The 27,514-nt window shown below is 38.8% G+C and overlaps 1 protein-coding gene across 1 annotated transcript; it reads right to left on the bottom strand.

Annotated features, from left to right (window-relative positions):
* Positions 1-810: 810 nt before the first annotated feature.
* LOC133543046 (adenosine receptor A1-like) lies at positions 811-24,289 on the bottom strand. Its single transcript, XM_061887428.1, has 3 exons — positions 24,070-24,289; positions 5,327-5,691; positions 811-2,429 (listed from the first exon to the last, which is right to left on the bottom strand). Exons 2-3 carry the CDS (start codon positions 5,610-5,612, stop codon positions 1,528-1,530), a joined length of 1,188 nt encoding a protein of 395 aa, XP_061743412.1. The 5' UTR covers positions 5,613-5,691; positions 24,070-24,289; the 3' UTR covers positions 811-1,527.
* Between the last annotated feature and the right edge of the window lie 3,225 nt (positions 24,290-27,514).

Raw genomic sequence — 27,514 nt, 5'->3', positions numbered from 1 at the left:
GAAATTTATAACAAGTTGATTCAATGTTGTTGGGAAAAAAACCTTAAAATATTGCAACTTTTGCCGCAACTTTCTGGAAAAACTGCTGCAAATTCAGACATTTTAGGCCTAAAACTCACCAAAAAAGCCACTGGAATCCTGGAGTTTCTTTCTTGAATTATAATTATTACTATTTTTTTTTTAAATAATTCATTGACAATGGGCTCTGAATATGTGCTTTTACTGCCATCTGGTGTCTACTTTCCAGTATGTGTGGTGCAAAACGAGTAAAACAGCAAAACAGTATTTGTTTTCAAATGTTTGTTGAAATCCGTTGTTGTTGTTGTTGTTTTTTTATTACTTACAACATTAATAACACATTCATAAAAATCACAAGTTGATTCAATGTTGGTGGAAAAATAAAATAAGCCTCAAAATATTGCAACTTTTTGAAAAAGCTGCCACAAATTCAAGCTTTTAGGCCACAAGAATCCCTAAAAACAGCAAACTGTCAGTTTGTTTGTGACGAACCACAAGATGCAGAGAAGGAGGCGGGCATTGAGTAAGGAAACATGATTGAATTAAAATACAAGAACAAACAAAAAGGGTACTAACAAAAAGCGCGCATGAGGCGGATAACAAACTAAAAGAGCTAGCATGGGAGCTAGCAGGAAACAAAAGTTGTTACTTGTAGTATGAAAACAAAACGGAAGCAGGAAACAAAAGACAGTAAGCTACAAGCAGCTACCAAAATATAGCTTACCGATATACTGCAATGACAAGACACGACACGACACGAGCAACAATAATCCAGCTCTGACTGGAGGAGAAAACAGGTCCGGGCTGATTGACACCAGGTATGGCCAGGTGCCAATCCGCCACAGCTGAGGGGAAACAGCGCTCAGGGAGAAAGACAGTAAACAGACAAATTAAGAGCGCTGACAGGAAATACTACACACAGAGGAAAAAACTAAAACACAAACAAAGTGTCAGGGGCAAGCCTGACATCAAGTCCTGAATGGACTTAATAAGGAGGCCATTGGTGACGTTTCTTTGTATGATTATAATTATTAAAGAATTATGATAGTACAGTAATTTGACAATAAGCTCTGAGTATGCCCTTGTACTGATAGTATACTACTTGTCTAGTATGTGAGGTATAAAATGAGCTTTTACTGCCATCTGGTGTCTACTTTCCAGTATGTGTGGTACAAAACGAGTAAAACAGCAATACAGAGTCTGTTTTCAAATGTTGTTGAAATCCTTTGTTGTTGCTTTTTTTGAATGCTTACAACATTGATAAAAAATTCCTAAAAATCACAGGTTGATTCAATGTTTTTGGAAAGAAAAATAAGCCTCAAAATATCGCAAAGTTTTCCGCAGCGTTTTGAAAAAGCGGCCGCGAATTCGGACATTTTAGGCCACGACGATCACAAAAAAAAAGCTAAATCCTGAAGGTACTGACTAAGACAGACTAACACAACTTCATGCAAAGTCAGCACCTCTGTCCAATCCCATCACCAACGCACTTAGCAACCACTCAGTCCCTCAGTTTTCCTCCCCTGTTGGGGGGAAGTGTTCACGCCGAAAGAGCAGGGTCACCCCCTTGCGAAAGCGGTGGTCCCTGACGCTGTAGATGATGACGTTGCAACAACTGTTTCCTGTTAGAATCCAGAAGGCAACGAAGGAGAAGTTGCACCAGGTGTAGCCCACCACGTTCCCCAGCACAAACACAGCAATGGGCGAGAAGGAGGCAGTGAAGGCAAATGTTAATATGCTGATAGTCTTAGCAGCCTTAATGTCGGAAAAGGAGGGTCTGTGAGGACAAGCCCCTCTTCCTCCTGCTCCGCCGACGACTCCCCCGTCACTCAAACTGCCCTCCGAGAGCAGTTTGCGTCTCCTGGAGTACTGCCGGATGCTTGTGAAAGACACAATGTTAATTGCCAGCGTCCCGCCAAGAAGGGTGAAGTCAAACGCCGGGAACAGCAGCAAGATGTTGGCGTCGGGCGGCAGCTGTTTGCCGAGCAGCAGCGGGGCGTAGTTGCACATCCGGCTGCACTCGTTGTACTCCAAAATTAAATTGCCGCTGAAGATGAGGGGCGCCAGTGCCAGGAGGAAGCTGGCGGTCCAAGAAAGCAGGATTAGGAGCAGAGTCCTCCGCCGCGTCACCAAGGCGTCCTTGTGGAGCGGCCGCAGGATGGCGACGCTCCGCTCCACGGTCATGAGGAAAATGGTGCTGATGGAGACGAAGGTGCAGCCAGCGAACACCGGCCCGATCAGCATGCACGGCTGGAAGGAGCTCCCCTGGCCACCGAGAGAGGAAGCTGCAGATGTCGAGACCCCCTGGTACCAAATGGGAGGCGCGGTGCTGACCATCATCGTGACCTCGGTGTAGATGGAGAAGGGGACCACCAGGAGGCCCACCATCAAGTCGGCTATGGCCAGAGACACTGTCAACAAGAGAAATATTAGCAGCAGGCATAATACTGGGATACCTTTCACATTTCAATCGATACAGCACCAATTCACGGTACCTGGGAATTGATGCTGGTACTCACTGGTACCGATCTTCAGCACTCGTTTGCAAATACTGTACTATAGTAGACTCTGCATGCAGTTGCAATTCCAAGCCGTTAGAAGGCAGTCGTGTATAGACCACGGGTGTTGCCTTTATCAGGAACTCACCTTTGAAGGTGCTAGTTTTTTCATTTGTTGAGTCCTAAAAATTGTTTCCACTCTAAAAATATTACTTATTTTGTACCAGGACCCGAGTCTAACAAGTTTGGGTGCGCACAAAAACCTGTCTTACACCCTTTCTCTTGTGCATGGGAGTTTGTCCAACCAGTCTCCAACCCCCCCCCGACATCTATTGCTTTCGGTCCCATAGAGGGGGGGGGTTGCCCACATCTGAGGTCCTCTCCAAGGTTTCTCATAGTCAGCATTGTCACTGGCGTCCCACTGGATGTGAATTCTCCCTGCCCACTGGGTGTGAGTTTTCCTTGGCCTTTTGTGGGTTCTTCCGAGGATGTCGTAGTCGTAATGGTTTGTGCAGCCCTTTGAGACATTTGTGATTTGGGGCTATATAAATAAACATTGATTGATTGATTGAAGTGTTTTTTTGTGGACTTGAAGAAGGCATTCGACCATTTCTTTACGGAAGTGCTGTGGAGAGTGCTCAGAGAGTATGGTGTATCGGACCGCCTGATTGATCAGTGTCAGAACTTAGTCCGCATCGCCAGCAGTAAGTCAGACCTGTTTCCAGTGAGGGTCGGACTGCGGCAGGGCTTCCCCTTTGTCACTGATTCTGTTTACAACTTTTATGGACAGAATTTGTTTAGGGCGTTAAGGCGATCCGCTTTGGTGGCTGCAGGATAACATTCCTGCTTTTTGTGGATGATATGGTCTTGCTGGCTTCACCTGGCCGGGATCTTCAGCTCTCACCAGATCTGTTCGCAGCTGAGTGTGAAGTGACTGGGATGAAAATCAGCACCTCCAAGTCTGAGTCCGTGGTTCTCGCCCGGAGTAGGGTGGAGTGGCATCCCCGGGTTGGGGCGGAGATCCTGCTCCAAGTGGAGGAGTTTAAGTACCTCGAAGTCTTGTTCACAAGTGAGAGAAGAGTGGATCGTGGGTTCCACAGGCGGATTAGTGCGGCATCTGCAGTGATGCGGACCCTGCATCGATTTGTCCTGGTTAAAAAACAAGCTCTCAATTAACCGGTGGATCTACGTCCCCATCCTCACTTATGGTCATGAGCTTTGGGTTTTGGCCGAGAGTACAACATCACAGATACAAGTGGCTAAAATGAGTTTCCTTTGTTGGCTAGCTGGGCTCTCCCTTAGAGATCAGGTGAGAAGTTATGTCATTTGGGAGGAGCTAAGAGTAGAGTCTCTGCTTCTCCACATCGAGAGGAGCCAAATGAGGTGGTTCGGACATCTAGTCAGAATGCCCCCTAAACGCCTCCCAGGGAAGACCCAGGACACAGTGGAGAGACTAGCCTGCAGAGTTGGCCTGGGAAGAGCTGGACAAAGTAGCTGGGGGGAGGGAAGTCTGAACTTCAATCAATCAATCAATGTTTATTTATATAGCCCTAAATCACAAATGTCTCAAAGGACTGCACAAACTACTACGACTACAACATCGCCGGAAGAACCCACATAAGGGCAATGAAAACTCACACCCAGTGGGCAAGGAGAACTCTCACCCAGTGGGACGCCAGTGACAATTAAACAGTCGGATTCCCCTGGTCCGCACCAGTTCTAAGTCAGCTGCTAGGCGCCATGAGAACCTTGGAGAGGACCTCAAATGTGGGCAAACCCCCCCCCCCCCTCTAGGGGACCGAAAGCAATGGATGTCGAGCGGGTCTAACATGAACTTCTCTGCTTAGACTGCCTTTGGATGTGTAAAATTTGCTAATGCTAATCGGTAGCATGTTTATGGCAAAACTAATGTTAGTTAGCGTGCAGAGTTTTACAACACAGGTATCAAAATATGTCACCGTTTGATTTGATTTAGAACCCGATAGTATCGACGGACTTTGGTCAGTACCTATAAAAGTACAGAATTCGTTACTCATCCCCATAGCGTGGGTTGGTTTGGCCGGCAGTTGCTGTAACGATGCAAGCTTGCTGTGTTTTTTGATGAATGCATATGATAATGGAAAAGGGTGGAGTGCCATCTCCGGGTTGGGGAGGAGACCCTGCCCCAAGTGGAGGAGTTCAAGTACCTAGGAGTCTTGTTCACGAGTGAGGGAAGAGTGGATCGTGAGATCGACAGGCGGATCGGTGCGGCGTCTTCAGTAATGCGGACGTTGTACCGATCCGTTGTGGTGAAGAAGGAGCTGAGCCGGAAGGCAAAGCTCTCAATTTACCGGTCGATCTACGTTCCCATCCTCACCTATGGTCATGAGCTTTGGGTTATGACAGGAAGGACAAGATCACGGGTACAAGCGACCGGAATGAGTTTCCACAGCCGGGTGCCGGGGTCTCCCTTAGAGATAGGGTGAGAAGCTCTGTCATCCGGGAGGAACTCAAAGTAAAGCCGCTTCTCCTACACTTCGAGTGGGCAACTGGTCAGGATGCCCTACGAACGTGTTTAGGGCACATACGACCAGAAGAAGGCTACGGGGAAGACCCAGGACACGTTGGGAAGACTATGTCTACCGGCTGGCCTGTGAATGCTTCGGAATCCCTTAGGAGAAGCTGGACGAAGTTTCTGGGGAGAGGGAAGTCTGGGCTTCCCTGCTTAAGCTGTTGCCCCCGTGACCCGACCTCGGATAAGCGAAAGAAGATGGATGGATGGATGGATGGGGCATATGATAAGGTGTCTTGATCCATTCGTCCAGTATTACCTTTCAGGTAGCCTTGGGCTGTTCTGGACTGTCTGGTCTGCACAAAGACAATCAGAGTGATCACATTCCCAACCACGATGGCCACAGCCAGGCTGACCATGAACGCCACAGCAAAGGTACGATTGAGAAAGCCGCAGCAGCAGACTGTACACAGAGGAGCCAGCGGCTGGCTCGACGCAACTTCGACCCGTGCAGAGGTCAGAGTCAGGTTGAAGGGGGGGTCCGTGGTAGCCAGCAGCACTGCTGCGGTCCCAGCGGGAGCAGTTTGGGCCAGGAGAGCTGTCATGGCCCGGAACGTTCTGGTTTTCACTGGGGGTGTGTGCTGGGGTCAGTCAGGAGACCATGTCCTGAGCTCGGAGTCAAACCTGTTGGGGGGTAAAAAAAAAAAACTCTGTCAGAGCTCCGTGCTTCTGTCCATGTCTAAATCCTCGGCACTCGTTAGCTGGAGAGTATCCTCGCTGATTGTGATTGCACCAAAATGACAATCAGGGGCGACGAAGGGGAGGGTCAATGGAGAATCTAGTGCCGGGGCCCCTGGGCTTTTGTCAATTTGGAATATTTTTTTTTTTATTTCAATAATAAGCTATAAAAAATTTAATAACATGGTGACTTGAATCAAAATACTGCCCCCGTCAAAAATGCAAAATGGTTCGTCCCACCTGGATAGCGGAAAAGCCAACATGGTAAAACTTCACTCAACGCAGACGTCATAAGGTCATCAAAGCTCACCTTTAAGTATTCACACACAGCACCAGCATATTGGAACAAGGATGAGATGATAGAAGAAATGTAAAAATACACTAAATCTACTTGTGGCTGGAAGGGAAATGTTAATGTTTAGCTTTTGCTAAAAGTACATAACTTTAGTGCTTTTAAGAACCTTTGATCTAAGTTAGAAACTGAGGCCTCACCAAAATGTAAAAATACACAAAATCTACCTCTGGCAGGATAGGAGAAAGTTATTTTTAATTTTCACTTTTACATCTCATTGCACATAACTGTGTTGTGTTCAAGAACCCTTCATTTAAGTTATAAACCGAGGCTCCAACAAATGTAAAAGTACACAATTCAACTGTCAAACAACTTAAGGGGAAATAATTCCACATGAAAACCTTCAAAAAAATGGTTTCTTCAGTTCCCAAATGTTTATTGAGTGTTTTTAAAAGGAAAGGCCATGTAACACAGTGTTGAAAATGCCCCTGTGACAACTATTTTTGCAACATTTTGCTGCCATTAAATGTTAAGTTAATGATTATCTGATTATGTTGAAAGGTACATGCAGGTTTTGGAGCAACATATATTGCCATCCAACCAGCTTCTTTTTCATAGACGCCCCTGCTTATTTCAGCAAGACAATGCAAAGCCACGTGTTACAACAGTGTGGCTTCGTAGTAAAAGAGGGCAGGTATTAGACTGGCCTGCCTGTAGTCCAGACCTGTCTCCCATTAAACATGTGTGGCGCAATATGAAGCCTAAAATAGACTGTTGAACAACTTAAGCTGTACATCAAGCAAGAATGGGAAATAATTCCACCAGAAAAGCTACAAAAATTGTTCTCCTCAGTTCCCAAACGTTTACTGAGTGTTTTTAAAAGGAAAGGCCATGTAACACAGTGGTAAAAATGCCCCTGTGACAACTTTTTTTGCAATGTGTTGCTGCCAATAAATTCAAAGTTAATAATTATTTGTAAAAAAAAATATATATATATATATGTTTCTCAGTTGGAACATTAAATATCTTGCACCATTATAATAGCACCATTAATGCTGAAAAGTCCATACAGGTTTTGGATAAATAAATAAATGATAAATGGGTTGTACTTGTATAGCGCTTTTCTACCTTCAAGGTACTCAAAGCGCTTTGACACTACTTCCACATTCACACACTGATGGAGGGAGCTGCCATGCAAGGCGCTAACCAGCACCCATCAGGAGCAAGGGTGAAGTGTCTTGCTCAGGACACAACGGACGTGACGAGGTTGGTACTAGGTGGGGATTGAACCAGGGACCTTCGGGTTGCACACGGCCACTCTCCCACTGCGCCACGCCGTCCCCATATGTTGTCATCCAAGCAACGTTATCATGGACGCCCCTGCTTATTTCAGCAAGACAATGCCAAGCCACGTGTTACAACAGCATGGCTTTGTAGTAAAAGAGTGTGGGTACTAGACTGGCCTGTTTGTAGTCCAGATCTGTCTCCCATTGAAAATGTGTGGTGCATTATGAAGTCTAAAATACCACAACAGAGACTCCAGGCTGTTGAACAAATTAAGCTGTACATCAAGCAAGAATGGGAAAGAATTCCACCTGAAAAACTTCAAAAAAATTGCTCTCCTCAGTTCCCAATCGTTTACTGAGTGTTTTTAAAAGGAAAGGCCATGTAACACAGAGGTAAAAATGCCCCTGTGACAACTTTTTTTTTTGCAATGTGTTAGTCAGGCTTGTCCCTGACAGTTTGACTATGTCTTAGTTTTTCCTCTGCTTTTGTCTTTGTTTCCTGTCTTTAGTTCCTGTCAGCACTCTTATTTTGGTTATTTCCTGATTGTCTCCCTGAGTGCTTTTTCCCCTCAGCTGTGGCTGATTGGCACCTGGCCACACCTGGTGTCAATCAGCCAGCTGCTATTTTGACCTGCTTTGTCCTCCACTCTGTGCTTGGATTATTGTTATTTCTACTTGTCGTTCCTACTGGTCGTGTCGATGTCAGTGTAGCGGTTTGATTGTTTCCAGTTTGTCCTCTCAGTTTCTGGTTTGTGTTTCTTCTTTATTTTTATATTTTGGACATAAAATCATGTTGTCCTTTACAATGCCTGCCATCATCTCTGCATCTTGGGGTTCGTCAACAACTCAACCTGACAGTTACTGCCAATAAATTCTAAGTTAATGATTATTTGCAAAAAAAAAAAAAAAAAAGTTTTTCAGTCGGAACATTAAATATCTTGTCTTTGCAGTCTATTCAATTGAGTATTAGTTGAAAAGGATTTGCAAATCATTGTAGTCTGTTTTTATTTACCAATTACACAACGTGCCAACTTCACTGGTTTTGTTTTTTTTTGGTACCATTTTTAACTAATTAGCACTGCGGTACTTTATTAGTCCTGGTACACTGTACAAGCCTCCATGGGGGGAAATGGAAGGTGATCGGACTTTTGTCTAAGAGCACGATCGCTGCATGTACTTCACTTCCACTAATGGGTAAGACTCAATGTTTTTTTTTTCAATCTTATACAAAAAAAAAAAAATGTGACTAATTTGCTCATTTGTATGAAAGTGAATCATCCTCCTCCACTTAATGAGCTGCTGGGATTAACATTGATGAAAGGAGATGGAACGTTTTTTGTTTTTTTGTAAGAACCGAGCGCAGGTTTCTCAGTACAGTTCAGTCTAATGATGATCATGGAGACCAGGAAGGAAGTAAAAGAGGTGGTGTTAAAATGCTGCTTCTCGCACACTTTCTACTTAATCCGAGACCCACGTGAAAGGCGTCTTGCCTTTAAGACGCGGCCAACTTCCTGTTTAATCGGCGTGTGCTGGTTCTAATGTTGCTGTTCCAACATTGTGTCACGGCGCCTCAGCAGCTATTCAGAGTGACTTAGCTTGGGTTCTGTGGGCTTCAATCATTCATGGCTTGCACTGATCTGGAGAGCGGGAAGGCCCACCAAAACAAAACAAAGGACGACAAGGAAAGGACAGTTTTTCAAGGAGCTTCAGGCTCAGATATGCTGCGTTTCAACTGCTCTGTTGGCTCTCTGACGTGTTGGAACGTAGCACGATTGATTTAGCTGCCGTCCCTTGAATGTTAACACCTTAACACCGCCGTTTCTTCGGATTTTTTACCCCTTTTTTTTATTAGAGCACGTTGGTCTTTACATCACGCGTGCTTGACTGCACACTAATGAGTCAAGACCCTGCAAAATTCGTAATTAAGCATTCCCACCACACAGCAGTGCAAACACGTTCAATCAGCCGCGTTGATGTAAACCGAAACTTTCATTAAAAGTGCTGACAGTGTTTATTTAGATGCTTGTAATTAAGCAACACGTCAAGGACATGGTAATAAGTCATAATATAATCTGTGTTTCATCATCTCACTATCTTTATGACTCCATCAGTTATATTGGGATGTAGTTGCTCGGACTAATGACTCAAAAATAAAAATGTGCATCTACAGTACATATATAATATGTGTATATATATATATATATATCAATCAATCAATCAATGTTTATTTATATAGCCCTAAATCACAAGTGTCTCAAATGTGTATGTGAGTATACATATAGCTGTATATATATATGTAGATTATGTTTATATATGTGTATATATCTACATTTATGTGTATATATATACATGTATGTATATATATATATATTTGTATAAATATATAGTGTATATGTATAAATATATATACGTGTGTGTGTGTCTATATAAATATATATATATATGTATGTATTTCACATGTATATACATGTATATATGTATTCATATATATATAGTGTATATGTATAAATATATATACGTGTGTGTGTGTGTGTGTGTGTGTGTGTATATGTATGTGTATATATATATATATGTAATTGCATGTATATATGTATTGTTATATGTATATTTATATATACAGTATGTGTGTGTGTGTCTATATATATATATATATATATATATATATATATATATATATATATATATATATATATATATATATATATATCCACAACCCGTTTCCATATGAATTGGGAAATTGTGTTAGATGTAAATATAAACAGAATACAATGATTTGCAAATCCTTTTCAAGCCATATTCAGTTGAATATGCTACAAAGACAACATATTTGATGTTAAAACTCATAAACTTTATTTTTTTTTGCAAATGATAATTATTTAGAATTTCATGGCTGCAACACGTGCCAAAGTAGTTGGGAAAGGGCATGTTCACCACTGTGTTACATCACCTTTTCTTTTAACAACACTCAATAAACGTTTGGGAACTGAGGAAACTAATTGTTGAAGCTTTGAAAGTGGAATTCTTTCCCATTCTTGTTTTATGTAGAGCTTCAGTCCTTCAACAGTCCGGGGTCTCTGCTGTCCTATTTTACGCTTCATAATGCGCCACACATTTTCGATGGGAGACAGGTCTGGACTGCAGGCGGGCCAGGAAAGTACCCGCACTCTTTTTTTACGAAGCCACGCTGTTGTAACACGTGCTGAATGTGGCTTGGCATTGTCTTGCTGAAATAAGCAGCGGCGTCCATGAAAAAGTCGGCGCATATGTTGTTCCAAAACCTGTATGGACCTTTCAGCATTAATGGTGCCTTCACAGATGTGTAAGTTACCCATGCCTTGGGCACTAATGCACCCCCATACCATCACACATGCTGGCTTTTACACTTTGCACCGATAACATTCTGGATGGTTCGCTTCCCCTTTGGTCCGGATGACACTATGTCGAATATTTCCAAAAACAATTTGAAATGTGGACTCGTCAGACCACAGGACACTTTTCCACTTTGCATCAGTCCATCTTAGAGGATTTCGGGCCCAGAGAAGTCGGCGGCGTTTCTGGATGTTGTTGATAAATGGCTTTCGCTTTGCATAGTAGAGCTTTAACTTGCACTTACAGATGTAGCGACATACTGTATTTAGTGACTATGTTTTTATTTAAGTGTTCCTGAGCCCATGTGGTGATATCCTTTAGAGATTGATGTCAGGGATGGAAGGTCACGGTCATTCAATGTTGGTTTCTGGCCATGCGCTTACGTAGAGTTTCTTCTCCAGATTCTCTGAACCTTTTGATGATATTATGGAGCGTAGATGTTGAAATCCCTAAATTTCTTGCAATGTCACTTTGAGAAAGGTTGTTCTTAAACTGTTTGACTATTTGCTCACGCAGTTGTGGACAAAGGGGTGTACCTCGCCCCATCCTTTCTTGTGAAAGACTGAGCATTTTTTGGGAAGCTGTTTTTATAGCCAATCATGGCACCCACCTGTTCCCAATTAGCCTGCACACCTGTGGGATGTTCCAAATAAGTGTTTGATGAGCATTCCTCAACTTTATCAGTATTTATTGCCACCTTTCCCAACTTCTTTGTCACGTGTTGCTGGCATCAAATTCTAAAGTTAATGATTTTTTTCAAAAAAAAAAAAAGTTTATGAGTTTGAACATCAAATATGTTGTCTTTGTAGCATATTCAACTGAATATGGCTTGAAAATGATTTGCAAATCATTGTATTCTGTTTATATTTACATCTAACACAATTTGTAGTCTATTTGTATTAGTGCTATCAAACAATGTACATTTTTATCAGATCAAAGTCATTTACTTGCATGCATAATTTAAATCAACCTTAAATCAAATATTGAGAAGTACCTACTCAATTCTATAAAATACTTGTAACGGGTTGTCTAAATATATTAGTGCTCTCAAACGATATATTTTAATCAGAATAATCACTTTGATTAATTTTGATTAATCACACTTGCTTGCATGGTTTGGATCAACTTTTTAAAATTCCCCTAAAATTCAAATTTTCTGGTCAGATTGTCATGCACAAACTTTTTTATGTTTTACCTGAATGTGCATCATTTATTTGCTCAGAACCTGGTACTGTAAAAGTTTTATTTGAAGCCAGAGCACACCAGTAGTAGCCATCTTTGCACTGAAGTATGCATTTACCTAATCACTGCCTTCAGGTAACGTGTAAGGCAGGGATTCTCAAACTGTGCCACGTCTACCAGAAGTGGTATGGGAGCAAACTTTGGCCAAAAATATTACCGTATTTTCCGGACCATAGGGTGCACCGTGTTATAAGGCGCACTTAACATCCGTTTTTTTTTCTTCTCAATACTCAACAGTTCGTCTTGTAACCCGGTGTGCCTAATGTACGGAATAATTTGGGTTTTGTTTACCGACCTTGAAGCAATTTTATTTGGTACATGGTGTAGTGATAAGTGTGACCAGTAGATGGCAGTCACACATAAGAGATACGTGTAGACTGCAATATCACTCAAGTAAACAACACCAACAATTTATATGTCCATCCATCCATCCATCATCTTCCGCTTATCCGAGGTCGGGTCGCGGGGGCAACAGCCTAAGCAGGGAAATATAGAACATTACACATGGCGCGCAGAAATCTATCAAAATGTTTTAGTACGACTTTGGTAAGCTATGAAGCCACACCGCTTGGTGTATTTTCGGTGCATTAAACATGTGCTTATGTTTAATTAGTATTACTACTATGTGCGTATAAGGTAAGACATATAATTTGGCGTTTTGTTTGTCAATATTATGCAAAAGCAAATTTTCTTAATTTCCGGTACCTGCTGATCTGTTTTTTGGATCTGCATGAATGAAAATTACGCGTTTCCGCCTTTGTAGTCCGTACCGAGGATGTAGTCGATAAGCTTCTTCTTTTCCTCTATCTTCTTGTGATGTGACGTTCATCCTCTGCTGTTGCCATTTCTAATATAAAGTAGTGTAAAGTTCTTACTTATATCTGTCAGTAAACTTGCCATGAAAGCGCTAAAACATACCGGTGTAGTGAGTTAACATTATTCACCCAAGGAACTTTAGTTATTAGAGAGTTCCGGTCGGACGTTTTTTCACGGGACACATTGACCAAAGAACCATGTAGACCACAAGGAAGTGTTTTATATTTAGAAAAATTTTTTTTTTTATAATATGACTCCTTTAATGCGCCCTATAATCCAGTGTGCTTTTTATATGAAAAAAGATAGAAAATAGACCATTGTGCCGGTCGCAGCTTATTGCGGGGTTTGTTTCCTCGAGATGCAGACGGAACACTCCGGACAAGACGTGCAGGAAGGAGATGGTTTATTTACTTTAAATCATACCAAAATCAGAAAACAAGTAAAAGAAAAACTAGCTAAGGTAACCAACTAGCACGGGAATCATAGACTAGGAAACAAGAAATACCAACGTGTTTGTACATGTTGCGTATAGCAAACAGTGTGGCGAGCAACGTGAATAAATAGCTCTCTGATTAGTGGTCGACAGCAGGTGAGCGTGCCGACCACTTACCTGAGGCAGGTGAACCCAATTAATCCCCATGGAAACCAAAAACAAACCAGAGGTGCACAAAACAGAACATAACTAAACAAATCATAATCCGGGGCCACAAATCATGACAGCGCCTTATAGTCCGGAAAATAGGGTACGTATATAAACCCTCTGCCTTGTTTTTAATGAATATTTAGGCCTTCTACGCTACTGTATGTTATTGGTGGTCATTACGGTGGTACTTGGAGAGCCAGTCCCTTCTGAGGTGGAATTTAGTGAAAAAAGTTGGTGAAACCACTGGCGTAAAGTGAAGGAAAAATAAAGCGTGTGATTAATTTGTGTTCATACACAATTAATGCGATAGTTTTGTTCTTAATTGCATGTTTCACTTTGACTGCCCACTTTGTATTACAATAGTTTTTCGGTTTATTCAATTGGGCACGGACATTTTTTTATGTTAGTTTTTTTTTCCTTCCCTCCTTTTTTCTTCGTGGCTGACGTCAATTAACATAATCAAAGAGATGCATGGTAGGTGAAAAAGAAACACCTCTCAATCAACAGCTTTTTTCTCCTCTGGAGCTGCCCACACATTAAAGTACGTCAGCTGCCCTTTTGAAAATGCATAACAACGGGGATGGGTTGCATGTTCATAATCTTGTGCAAAATTTTTTTTTTTTTTCATGTCCGCGATGAGGTGGCAACTTATCCAGGGTGTACTCCGCCTTCCGCCCGAATGCAGCTAAGGTAGGCTCACACACCCCCCCCCCCTCCCCCCAGCGCGACCCCGAAATGGACAAGCGGTGTCAGGCTTGCCACTGACAGTTTGTATGTGTTTTAGTTTTTCCTCTCTGTGTTTAGTATTTCCTGTTTTGAGTTCCTGTCAGCGCTCTTATTTTGTCGGTTTCCTGTTTTTTTCCCTGTGCGCTGTTTTCCCCTCAGATGCGGCTGATTGGCACCTGGCCACACCTGGCGTCAATCAGCCCTCTCCTATTTCACCTGCTTTGTTCTTTCAGTCAGTGGTGGATTATTGTCGATGTCACTTCTTGTCGCTCTTGTCGTTGCTACCTGTCGTGTCGCGTCGTATCATGTCTTGTCAATGCAGCTTTGCGTAGCTTACTGTTTTTTTGTTCCCTGCTTCCAAGTTTGCTTTTCATTTTATAAGCACGACTTCTGTTTCCTGCTAGATACCTGCTAGCTTCCACGCTAGGCCTTTTCGTTTGTTATCCGCCCACGTGCGCGCTTTTTGTTTGTACCCTTTGTTTGTTTTCGTCGTAGTGTTTTTAATTAAATCATGTTTTTTCACTGCATGCCTGCATCCTTCTCTGCATCTTGGGGTTCGTCACAAACCAACTCTGACAAGCGGTAGAGAATGGCTGGATGGAAGCGTGCATAGTTTGTCATAAAAAAAAAAAAGGCATATACAGTATGGCTCTTGAGCTTGTAATGTTCCACCCTTAGTGGTGACTGCAGCTTGTTAATGAAATTTTCTATGTGCATTGTATGGAGCTGAAATTGCCATTTGGGAGGAAAAAAAGCATCTTTACTAGAGGTAGAAAAACAAGTCATTAAGGGGCTTTTTACCTCCAGTGAAGATGACAGGTCAAAGCACTCCCTCTGGCAAGACCACCAGCAGCTGACATCACACACACACACACACACACACACACACACACACACACACACACACACACACACACTCACTATTGTTAAAAATATGCACGCTAACAGAGTCCCCATGTGTCGTGTATTAATTTAGATTATATTAACACCTTTCAATGTGCTCTACATTTATATGTAGAAAGTGTGTGTGTGTGTGTGTGTGTGTGTGTGTGTGTGTGTGTGTGTGTGTGTGTGTGTGTGTGTGTGTGTGTGTGTGTGTGTGTGTGTGTGTGTGGTGTGCATTAATGACACGCTACATCAAAAGTATCGGTTATTGGCGTTACAACGTAGGTAAAAGTAATTTGTTAAACATATTTTCCAGACTATAAGGCGCACTTAAAAATTATTTTTATTTTCTTAAAGCTCAACAGTGCTCCTTATAACCCGGTGCGCCTAATGTACGGAATAATTCGGGTTTTACTCACCAACCTCGAAGCATTTTTATTTGGTACATGGTGTAATGATAAGTGTGACCAGTAGATGGCAGTCACACATAAGAGACACGTGTAGACTGCAATATGACTCAAGTAATCAACACCAACATTTTATATGTCCCATTGAAAATATAGAACATTACACACGGCGCTCAGAAATCTATCAAAATGTTTTAGTACGACTTTGGTAAGCTATGGCGCCGCACCGCTTGGTGTATTGTCGGTGCTTTAAACATGTGCGTATGTTTATTTAGTATTCCTATGGTGTGTGTATAAGGTAAGACATATAATTTGGCGTGTTGTTTCTCAATATTATGGAAAAGCTAATTTTCTTACCTTCTGGTACCTGCTGATCTGTATTTGGGATCTGCATAAATCCTAAAAAAATTACGCGTGTCCGCCTTTGTAGTCTTTCCCAACGACGTAGTCAATAAGCTTCTTCTTTTTCTCTATCTTCTTGTTATGTGACATTCATCCTCCGTTGTTGCCATTTCTAATATAAAGTAGTGTAAAGTTCTTACTTATATCTGTCAGTAAACTCGCCATGAAAGCACTAAAACATACCGGTGTAGTGAGTTTACTTTATTCACCAAAGGAACTTTAGTTGTTAGAGAGTTGTGGTCGGATGGTTTTTCACGGGACACATTGACCAAAGAACCACCATTACATGTTATGTAGACCGGAAGGAAGTGTTTTAAATGTAGAAAAAAAAAAAAAAAAATGAATCCTTTAATAGCGCCCTATAATCCAGTGTGCTTTTTATATTAAAAAAGACCATTCATCAGCAGTGAGTAAGTTTAGGAGTAAGTTTACATTATTTACCCAAGGAACTTTAGTCGTTAGAGAGTTCCGGTCGGACGTTTTTTCACGGGACTCATTTCCGGCCTCGTTGTTGTTTCCAGATGAGCAGATGCTGCTCTGTTATTGATTGAAGTAAAGTCTGAATGTCATTCAAACAGTTAGCTCTATCTTTTTACACTTCTTCCACTCCCGTCCTTGCACGCTACACCGCTACAACAAAGATGACGGGGAGAAGACGGCGCCGAAGGTGAGCCACGTAAATAAGACCGCCCACAAAACGGCGCATCCGGAAGCGACTGTCAGAAAGCAGCTTGAAGATGATCTGTAAAACATAATCTATGCAACATTTTGACCAAAGAACCACCATTACATGTTATGTAGACCACTAGGAAGTGTTTTACATTTATCCAAAAATAATAATAATATGACTCCTTTAGTGCGCCCTATAATCCGGTGGGCCTTATATATGAAAAAAGATCAAAAATAGACCATTCGTTGGCAGTGCGCCTTATAATCTGGTGCGCCTCATAGTCCGGAAAATGCAATACTTGTTACAAAACAAAGGAGTGGCATAAGAAACACCATTAATATGTAACAGTATTACAACCTGCTTAAAGGAATTAATTTGTAAAAGAGTTAATTACTCGTTACTGAAATAAATAAATAATGGAATTATTGGGTTTTGATTTTGTTATTTTGGTTAATGTTAAAGTAGGTCAAAGTAATTCAAAAAAATGTATTAACCCGTTACAAGACAATGGAATGGCATTGAATACACTTATTTTGTAATTGTGCTAAAATGTAGGTAAAAGTAATTATTTCTCAAGGAATTCATTTCTTGTTCATAGAAAAAAATAATGGAATTAGGAACACCGGTATTACAGTATGCAACGGCATCAAAATGGAGATAAAAGTAATGTATTACTCAAGTAATTAGTTACTAGAAAAAGTGATGGAATTAGGAACACCAATATTGTGTAACAAAGTTACAACACAGGTAAAAGTAATTGATTAGTTACGGAATTAGTTACTCTTTACTAGGAAAAGTAACATAATAAGGAACAACATTATCGTGCGGCAGCGTTACAAAGTAGGTCATAGTAATTCATTAGCTAAAGAATTAGTTACTTTTTCCCAGAAAAACTTACGGAATTAGGAACATCAATATCCTTTAACGGAGTTACAACGTAGGTAAAGTTAATTATTTAATTGAATAATTATTTCCTTGTGACTATAAAAAGTAACGGAATTAGGAACAGCAATATTGTGTAACGGAGAAACAAAGTTGGTACAATGAATTAGTTAGTTAATGAATAAGTTACTCGTCACTAGAAAAAGTCACGGAATTAGGAACAGAAATATTGTGTAACGGAGTAACAAAGTTGGTAGAATTAATTAGTTAGTTAATAAATAAGTTACTCGTCACTAGAAAAAGTCACGGAATTAGGAACAGAAATATTGTGTAACGGAGTAACAAAGTTGGTAGAATTAATTAGTTAATAAGTTACTCGTCACTAGAAAAAGTCACGGACTTAGGAACAGAAATATTGTGTAACGGAGTAACAAAGTCTGTACAATGAATTAGTTAGTTAATGAATTAGTTACTCGTCACTAGAAAAAGTCACGGACTTAGGAACAGCAATATTGTGTAACGGAGTAACAAAGTCAGTACAATGAATTAGTTAGTTAATGAATTAGTTACTCGTCACTAGAAAAAGTCACGGACTTAGGAACAGCAATATTGTGTGACAAAGTTCCAAAGTATGTGATTGTAATTAATACGTTTATTAGTTAGTTACATGTTACTCGGAAAGGTGACTAAATTAGGGACGTAGTTATTATAGAACGGTGATACAAAGTAGGCAAAACTCATTCCTTAATTAATGAATGAGTTACCTGTTACTCGGAAAAAGTAACAGTTAGGAACATCAATATTGTGTGACGGAGTCACAAAGTATGTATAAGTAATTAATAAGTCAATAAATGAGTTGCATGTTACTCGAAAAGGTAACGGAATTAGGAACTGTGTGTTTATGGAACTGTGTTACAAAGGAGGTCAAACTCGCTCCTTAGTTACTGAATTAGTGACAATGTGACCAGAAAATGTAACGGAATTAGGAACAGTGTTACAAAGTAGGTCAAACTAATTCCTTAGTTAACGAATGAGTTACTGGTCGACAAAAGAAGGACATTAAGAAGACCATTATTGATTAGGTCCAAAACATTCGTCTAATTAATTTCCAGTTTGAGTTAAGTAGTGTTATCTTGTCCCGTGTCGTCATTGAAGGTGGAGAATGAAACGAGTGTCTTAAATGTTGTCTTTTAAGGGTTTGATGGAGTTTTTGATTTACTTAGGGCAGGGGAAGGGAACCTATGGCTCTCAGTTGATCTCAGTCTGTGACTCCAGGGTAACAAAAATAGATTTTCTTTTTCGTGTCTGATGGAATTTGCCCGTCCTCGTAAACGATGTTAAACAATCTTGTCAGTTGTTATGTTCCAATTTCTTTGAGTGCTTCTATGACTTCAGTTCGAATCTTATCTGGTCCAAGCACTTTTCCATGTTTCATTTTGGACATGTTTTCTCAAGACATTCACTCGATAACAACTGGACTGCTTGGTTTGTCTTAGAAGACCCAAGTAGGCTCCATAGGTGGTCATAGACTTAGATCGGTCAGATGTAGTCTTAGATTTGTCAGATTTAGTCTTCTAAGACAAACCAAGCAGTCACCTTTCACCCAAGTAGGGTTCATCATTTCAAGCTCAAAGACTTAGTTTGGTCAGATTTAGTCTTAGTCTTCAAATGGTAAGATCTAGTCCTAGTCTTAGATTGGTCTGGTCAGATCTAGTCTGAGATTTAAATTGGGCAGATCTTGTCTTAGTCTTAGATGGATCAGATCTAGTTTTATACCTCAATTGGTCAGATTTAGTCTTAGATTTAAATTGGACAAATCTAGTCTTAGACTTAGGTTGGTCTGGTCAGATCTAGTCTTAGATTTGAATTGGACAGATCTAGTCTTAGTCTTAGATTGGTCAGATCTGGTGCTAGACCTCAATTGGTCAGATCTAGTCTTAGACCTCAATTGGTTGATCAAGTTTTAGACAATCTTAGATTGGTCAGATCTAGTCGTAGTCTTAGATTGCTCAGATCTAGTCTCAGACCTCAATTGGTAAGATATAGTCTTAAATTTAAATTTGTTAAATCTAGTCTTAGTCTTAGTTTGGGCAGATCTAGTCTTGGTCTTAGATTAGTCAGATCTAATCTGGGTCCTTAATTGGTAAGATCTAGTCTTGGACTTAAATTGGTCAAATCTAGTCTTAGTTTGGTCGGATCTAGTGTTAGTCTTAGATTAGTCAGATCTTGTCTTAGACTTAAATTGGTCAGATATAGTCTTAGTCTTATATTGGTCAGATCTAGTCTTAGTCTTAAATTGGTCAGATCTAGTCTTAGTCTTATATTGGTCAGATCTAGTCTTAGTCTTATTTTGGTCAGATCTAGTCTTTGTCTTCGATTGGTCAGATCTAGTCTTAGTCTTATATTGGTCAAAACTACTCTTAGATTGGTCTGGTCGAATCTAGTCTTAGACTTAAATCGGTCAGATCTAGTCTTAGTATTAGTTTGGTCAAATCTAGTCATAGTCTTAGATTAGTCAGATCTTGTTTTAGACTTAAATTGGTCAGATCTAGTCTCAGTTTTAGACTGGACAGATTTAGTCTTAGACTTAGATTGGTCCAATCTAGCTTTAGACTTAAATTTGTTTAGATCTTGTCTTAGTCTTAGATTGGTCAGATGTAGTTTTAGACTTCAATTGGTCAGATTTAGTCTTCGATTTAAATGTCTTTAGATCTAGTCCTAGTCTTAGATTGGTCAGATCTAGTCTTGGACTTAAATTAGCCACATCTAGTCTTAGTCTTAGTTTGACCAGATCTAGTCTTAGTCTTAGATTAGTCAGATCTAGTCTTAGACTTAAACTGGTCAAATCTAGTCTTAGTCTTAGTTTGGTCAGATCTAGTCTTAGTCTTAGATTAGTCAGATATTTTCTTAGACTTAGATTGCTCAGATTTGGTCTTAGTCTTAGATTGGTCAGCTGTAGTCTTCAAAGACAAACCAGTTGAAAGACCTGAGATGACAATGACCAGGATGAAGGAGAACACTCATAGACATTTTGAACATGACATTTTTCACTTCATCTTTTGTTTTTTTGAAGATGTTCTTCCCTCTAGTCGGAGGTGGACCTCTGTCGTAATGGAATCAATCTAGAATATATTCCGTCCATCTTGACAGAATGTCTTTCTTATCCATTAGTACGCTGCCTTCCTTTGATCTGATGCACGGTGACCTTGAGGGCCCCGACGTCACCTTGACTTCCTTGATCTTCCTGTCAGTGTACTTCCTTCCTGTCAGTGTACTTCCTTCCTGTCAGTGTACTTCCTTCCTGTCAGTGTACTTCCTTCCTGTCAGTGTACTTCCTTCCTGTCAGTGTCTTTGTGTTGTTCTCCTTCTTCGGATTGTTAGTTATCCATCTTTATTTTGCCCCGGTGCATTTCTTCCTCAGAAGATGAACCAGTTTGTTACAGCAGTCACTTTTGTTTTGTATTCTATAATGTTGTATTCCATTCTTCATATGAAATATATTAAATGCTAAAATATTACATTTAAATCTAAATGTTAAACATATTAAAGCTAAATTTAAATACAAAATGTAAATCTGAATTTCTAAATAAAAATGTTAAATATAAATGTTGCCTTTAAATACAAATGTTAAATATATATGTGACATGTTAAATCTAAATATTAAATGTAAATGTAAAATGTAAATGTTATATTGAAATATATTTAAATCTAAATGTTAATTTGAAATGTTAAACACATTAGAGCTAAATTTTAAATACAAAATGTAAATCTGAATTTCTAAATATAAATTTTAAATAAAAATGTTAAATATAAATGTGACATGTTAAATCTAAATATTATATATAAATGTGAAATATAAATGTTATATTGAAATATATCTAAATGGTAAATCTAAATGTTAATAATTATTCTAAAATTTAAATAAAATTTAAATCTAAATGTTAGATATATATGTTATATCCCCAATATAAAATATAAATGTTACATGTTAAGTAAAAGTGTTAGATATGTGTTACATGTTAAATCTAAATGTTAATTTTAAATATAAAGCTAAATTTTAAGTATAAAATGTAAATCTGAATTTCTGAATACAAATGTTAAATAAAATGTTTAATATAAATGCTGCATGTTAAATACAAATGTTAAATATATGTTACTAATTAAATTTAAATATTAAATATAAATCTTATATTGAAATACATCCAACTCTAAATGCTAAATCTAAATGTTAATAATTAATCTAAAATTTAAATAACAAATCCAAAAGTTGAATTTAAATCTAAATGTTAAGTATATATGTTCTATCCCCAATATTAAATATAAATGTTACATGTTAAGTAAACGTGTTAGATACATGTGTTACATGTTAAATCTAAATCTTAATTTCAAATGTTAAATATAAAGCTACATTTTAAGTATAAAATGTAAATTGGAATTTCTGAATATAAATATTTAATTAATGTTTTAATATAAACGCTGCATGTTAAATACAAATGTTAAATATAAATGTTATATTGAAATATATCCAACTCTAAAAGGTAAATCTAAATTTTAATAATCCTTCTAAAATTTAAATAACAAATCTAATTGTTAAATTTAAATCTAAATGTTAGATATATATGTTCTATCCCCAATATTAAATATAAATGTTACATGTTAAGTATGTGTTAGATACATGTGTTACATGTTAAAGCTAATGTTGATTTTAAATGTTAATATAAAGCTACATTTTTAGTTTATAATGTAAATCTGAATTTATGAATATAAATGTTAAATAAAATGTCAGATATAAATGCTGCATGTTAAATACACATGTTAAATATGTTACATATTAAATATAAATGTTATTTTGAAATATATCTAACTCTTAAAGGTAAATTTAAATGTTAATTAATCTAAAATTTAAATAACAAATCTAAATGTTGAATTTAAATCTAAATGTTAAATATATATGTTCTATCCCCAATATTAAATATAAATGTTACATGTTAAGTAATAGTGTTAGATATGTGTTACATGTTAAATCAAATTGTTAGGTCGAAATGTTAAATCTAAATGTTAAATATGAATGTGCTGTACATGGTAAATCTATTTATAAATGTCACATCTAAATGTAACATGCAAAATACAAATGTCATAATCATATGTGAAATATGAAAATACTGTGAATGGTCAATCTAATTCTAAATGTTCATTCTAAATGTCACATGCCAAATATAAATGTTATAATCAAATCTTAAATCTTAATGTTACATGTTGGATATAATTGTTAAATTTCAGTTGTATGTATTCTATCTAAATGTTACATGTTATATTTAAATGTTGAATCTGAATATGAATGTTAAATCTAAATGTAAAATGTAAGTAAAAATGTTATATCTCAATTTAAAATCCTAATATAAATGTTAAATAAAGACTTGAATACGGATCTAATTGAAATGTATTAATTAACCTAAATTTGTTTGGACTAGGATTAATTTTTTTCACACAAATACAAATTTTTTGTCCCTTTTGTATAAAACCCCAATCATCCAAATGACCTCATCTAAATTGCAGTGCAGCATAGTCACTAAGCATCTCCAAAACATTGCAGTTTGTTGTGAGAATGTTAGTCAGGTCACTGATCTCTTTTTTCAAATTCATCCCAAAGGTGTTTAATGGGGGTTGAGGTCAGGGCTCTCAGGTACTCCCACACCAAAATCATCCAGGTGTGTCTTTATTGAATAGAATAGAATAGGAAGTACTTTATTGATCCCTGGGGGGGAATTCAGCACCACAGTTCGCTCACAATAGACAATAACAATAATAAAGAATATGATTTATATCATATATTATATGTATAATAAATGAATATTATAAATATATTCTACATTTAAGTGCAGTCACTTGCTTTACCACTTTAGTATTGACTTCACTTTTCACGGTTCACTTTTTAGTACCTACTTCTACAACACAGTCAAATAAAAAAAAAATAATATTAAAAAAAATAAAAAGACACAGTGAGGGAACGGCCCTGTTTCTCAAGCGATACCGGGGTCTGATATCATGATATCACACTTTCTTTAAAGGACACATTGTGGTAAAAACTGCATTGACATGCACCAACATTCTACCGAATACTATTTAATGTTGCTACATTTCATGTTGTCTTTAGCCAATTCAATCATTTTTGTAGTCATATTTATGGTGACAAATACATTATTTAATCATCTAAGAATATAAAAAAAATGAGCAGAGCAACCTATCACTTAAAAACATGAGTAATTAGTGTTTATTTGGTAAATATACGCTAGAAAAATCTGTCAGGGTAAAACAATGTTACATTTTTAAAAAGGACTATATATATATATATATATATATATATATATATATATATATATGTATATGTATATATATATACATATATAAATGTTTGTGTAGATATACACATATATATACATATATATGTTTATATATACGTACACATACATATATATACACACATACAGTATATATATACACACACATAAACATTTATATATATATATATAATATAAATATATATACACATACATATATACATACATACAGTATATATATATATATATACACAAACATAAACATTTATATATACATACATATACACAAACACACATAAACATATATGTGTATATATATATATAATAGACCTGTAGATAAAACAAATGAAAAGAATATTTGCTTACCTGCATTTTGACTGATATGAACCACGTAGCAGATGAGCCAATATATATTGCAAAAAAAAAATGTAAATAAAAAATTGTAAAGTAAATGGCAATTAAAGCTGGTCCAGGCAAGCGGGGAGTGGAGCTGTGGCCGTGGTGCCTGTGACACGCTCATGAAGTGCAGAGCACGTCTCACGCCCTCCTCTCTCCATCCTGGCTCAGCAGCAACACCACCACACTCCTCACTCTGCAGGGCGTCCACACACTGACTACACAGCTCCCAAGTTCAAGTCAGCCTTGTCGTGCCGCCTCCTTCGCAGCGTCTCTCGGAGTCTCTCCTTGCAGTGGTCAGCTTCCTGCAATGTCATTTTTAAAATTCTATTCGGTGATCCTTCACAATTTTTATGGAAGGACGTACCAGGATTCAGCGAGCCTGACAACCTATGGGGAGCTGGATGTAGAAACGTAATCACACTTTTTGAGCATATATACAAACCCCGTTTCCGTATGAGTTGGGAAATTGTGTTAGATGTAAATATAAACAGAATACAATGATTTGCAAATCCTTTTCAAGCCATATTCAGTTGAATATGCTACAAAGACAACATATTTCATGTTCAAACTCATAAACTTTATTTTTTTTGCAAATAATAATTGACTTAGAATTTCATGACTGCAACTCGTGCCAAAGTAGTTGGGAAAGGGCATGTTCACCACTGTGTTACATCACCTTTTCTTTTAACAACACTCAATAAACGTTTGGGAACTGAGGAAACTAATTGTTGAAGCTTTGAAAGTGGAATTCTTTCCCATTCTTGTTTTATGTAGAACTTCAGTCCTTCAACAGTCCGGGGTCTCTGCTGTCCTATTTTATGCTTCATAATGCGTCACACATTTTCGATGGGAGACTGGTCTGGACTGCAGGCGGGCCAGGAAAGTACCCACACTATTTTTTTATGAAGCCACGCTGTTGTAACACATGTCTTGCTGAAATAAGCAGGGGCGTCCATGATAACTTTGGACACCCTTGCACTAGGTAGTAGTCTGAAACAGTTGTGGCGGGCACTAGGACCATGTTCTCACTAAGTTTGTCTGGCCTGGTTTGGCCTGAGGAAGGACATATATATATATATATATATATATATATATATATATATATATATATATATATATATATATATATATATATGAAATACTTGACTTGGTGAATTGTAGCTGTAAATATACTCCTCCCCTCTTAACCACACCCCCAACCACGCCCCCCAACCCCCACGCACCAACTCCTAAAATCGGAGGTCTCAAGGTTGGCAAACATGACTGCCATGCTCTCTGTATTACTCACACGCTTCAAATGAGACTGGAAGCACAGGAAAAAGATTGCTTGAAAAAAAAAAATCAATGGCGTCGTAAATTAAGGTCACGTTCAGTCAAAGAGTTTAAAACTATTGAATCCAAAGTGGAGAGGCAATTTATTTGCGCTGTCGATTCCCCTGCGAATAATGTACAACAGCTGCAGCAAATGTTAGCGTGGTTGATTGCTTTATTTTGCATTTATTATTCAAGATGGCAAATGTGAGTGAAGTCACGCAATTTCGTCCTCAAAGTTTTTTGAAACATGCACACACTCAATAAGTGTGAGATATTTACTGGACCACAGGTGTCTGAATACAACTTTGTCACTTCCAATACCAACTTTGGCGCCTTGAGTATTGACCAATATTTATCCGATACGATATCGCCACAATTCATACATACTTTTCTTTTTTTGCGAAGTGGAATGTTAGAAAAGACTTGGTCATGTCACAGACTCTCATAGCTACGGATATTTTGATCCCCAGATGCAGGAGACGGGAGGATGACGTGCGGGTCAGGCAAATATTTAATGATTGTAACTCAGGATCAATATAAGCAGTAGCTCAGGACGTGCAGCAAACAGAGTTGGTAACATTTAGACAACTAAACAATCTTAGGGCCCTAACTGGAGGGCGAGGCAGGCTGATTGGCAACCATGACCAGGTGTGGCCATGCAGAGAGACAGACAGGATGTAGAACCGAACAAGAAACTGTCCGGTTCAAACACTGATGACATATATTAAACAGACAAGAAGCAAGGAACCTTGCAGAGACAGAGTTCAATTTAGCTCATGAGGAGAACGCATGGAGCTGCACACTTAGTCACAGTCTCGCCCTACGCTCTAAGGTTCAGCTCCCGCGTCCCCCTATTTCAGGGGTCGGCAACCTTCACCCCTCAAAGAGCCATTCTGACCCGTTTCACAATATAAAGAAAACAATGGGAGCCACAAAACTCTTTTGAAATTTAAAAAGAAACAACACTGCATACAGAGTTTTTTTTTTAACTTTGTGCTTTGTATAAACCAGGAGTCTCAAACACGCGGCCCCCACCTTAATATGAAAATGTAATGATAGTGGGGCCCGCGAGTTTATATGAATGCCGCTTGACAGCATCACACTCGCCAACCTTCCCGAATATTCAGAGAGACTACCGAACATCAGATCAACTATTCTCACGAATGTTTGCAGGTTTTGCCTCGATCAACAATAACAATAACACGTTCAATCAGCTTTCCAGCCCAGTCACATGTCGTATGAGGCTTCTGCAGACACACATAAACAATTGCAAGGCATACTTGTTTAACAGCCATACAGGTCACACTGAGGATGCCCGTTGAAACAACTGTAAGACTGTTACTAATATGCGCCACACTGTGAACCCACACCAAACAAGAATGACAAACACATTTCGGGAGAACATTGGCACTGTAACACAACATAAACACGAAATAACAAATACCCAGAATCCCATGCATCCCTACTCTCCCCTGGTCCATCCCCTCCGTGCGTCAGTTGAGGTGGGCGGGGTTGGGGGGGGGCAGGGTTTGGTGCCAGCGGGGGTGTATAATGTAGTCCGGAAGAGTTATGGATGCATGGGATTCTGGGTATTTGTTCTGTTGTGTTTATGTTGTGTTACAGTGCCATTGTTCTCCCAAAATGTGTTTGTCATTCTTGTTTAGTGTGGGTTCACAGTGTGGCGCATATTAGTAAGACTGTTAAAATTGTTTATATTACAACCCACAGTGTAACCTGTATGGCTGTTGACTAAGTATGCATTGCAGTCACTTTCGTGTGTTAACAGAGACTGACTATAAAATGTGATCAGTCGGCATGCAGATTGCGTGGTGTAAAAGCAGGTGTGACGACATGTTGTAGAGGAGGTTAAAGGCATCTCCATCACTGCACACCCTCAATATTAGTTTCCAGGTGAAAATTGTAGAATGTTATCCCCGGGTGATTTCTGAGAGAAGCACTAAAATCTGGAAACCTCCCGGAATAATCGTTGAGGTCGGCAAATTATCATCTGAGCCACATCAGAGTGATTAAAGAGCCGCTTGCAGCTCCGGAGCCGCTGGTTGCCGACCCCTGCTCTATTTATTCAGGAATTCCGCAG

Source organism: Nerophis ophidion, linkage group LG25 (assembly GCF_033978795.1).
Source record: "Nerophis ophidion isolate RoL-2023_Sa linkage group LG25, RoL_Noph_v1.0, whole genome shotgun sequence".
NCBI classification, from domain to species: Eukaryota; Metazoa; Chordata; class Actinopteri; order Syngnathiformes; family Syngnathidae; genus Nerophis; species Nerophis ophidion.
Note: the sequence above shows the minus strand (reverse complement) of the source record. Positions and strands in the feature narration are given on the sequence as shown.

Excerpts from the sequence above, each read along its gene's own strand:
- LOC133543046 (XM_061887428.1), bottom strand. The coding sequence starts at position 5,612 with ATGACAGCTCTCCTGGCCCAAACTGCTCCCGCTGGGACCGCAGCAGTG. Across the intron at positions 2,430-5,326 it reads AGCCCAAGGCTACCTGAAAG|TGTCTCTGGCCATAGCCGAC; the intron begins GTAATACTGGAC and ends TCTTGTTGACAG.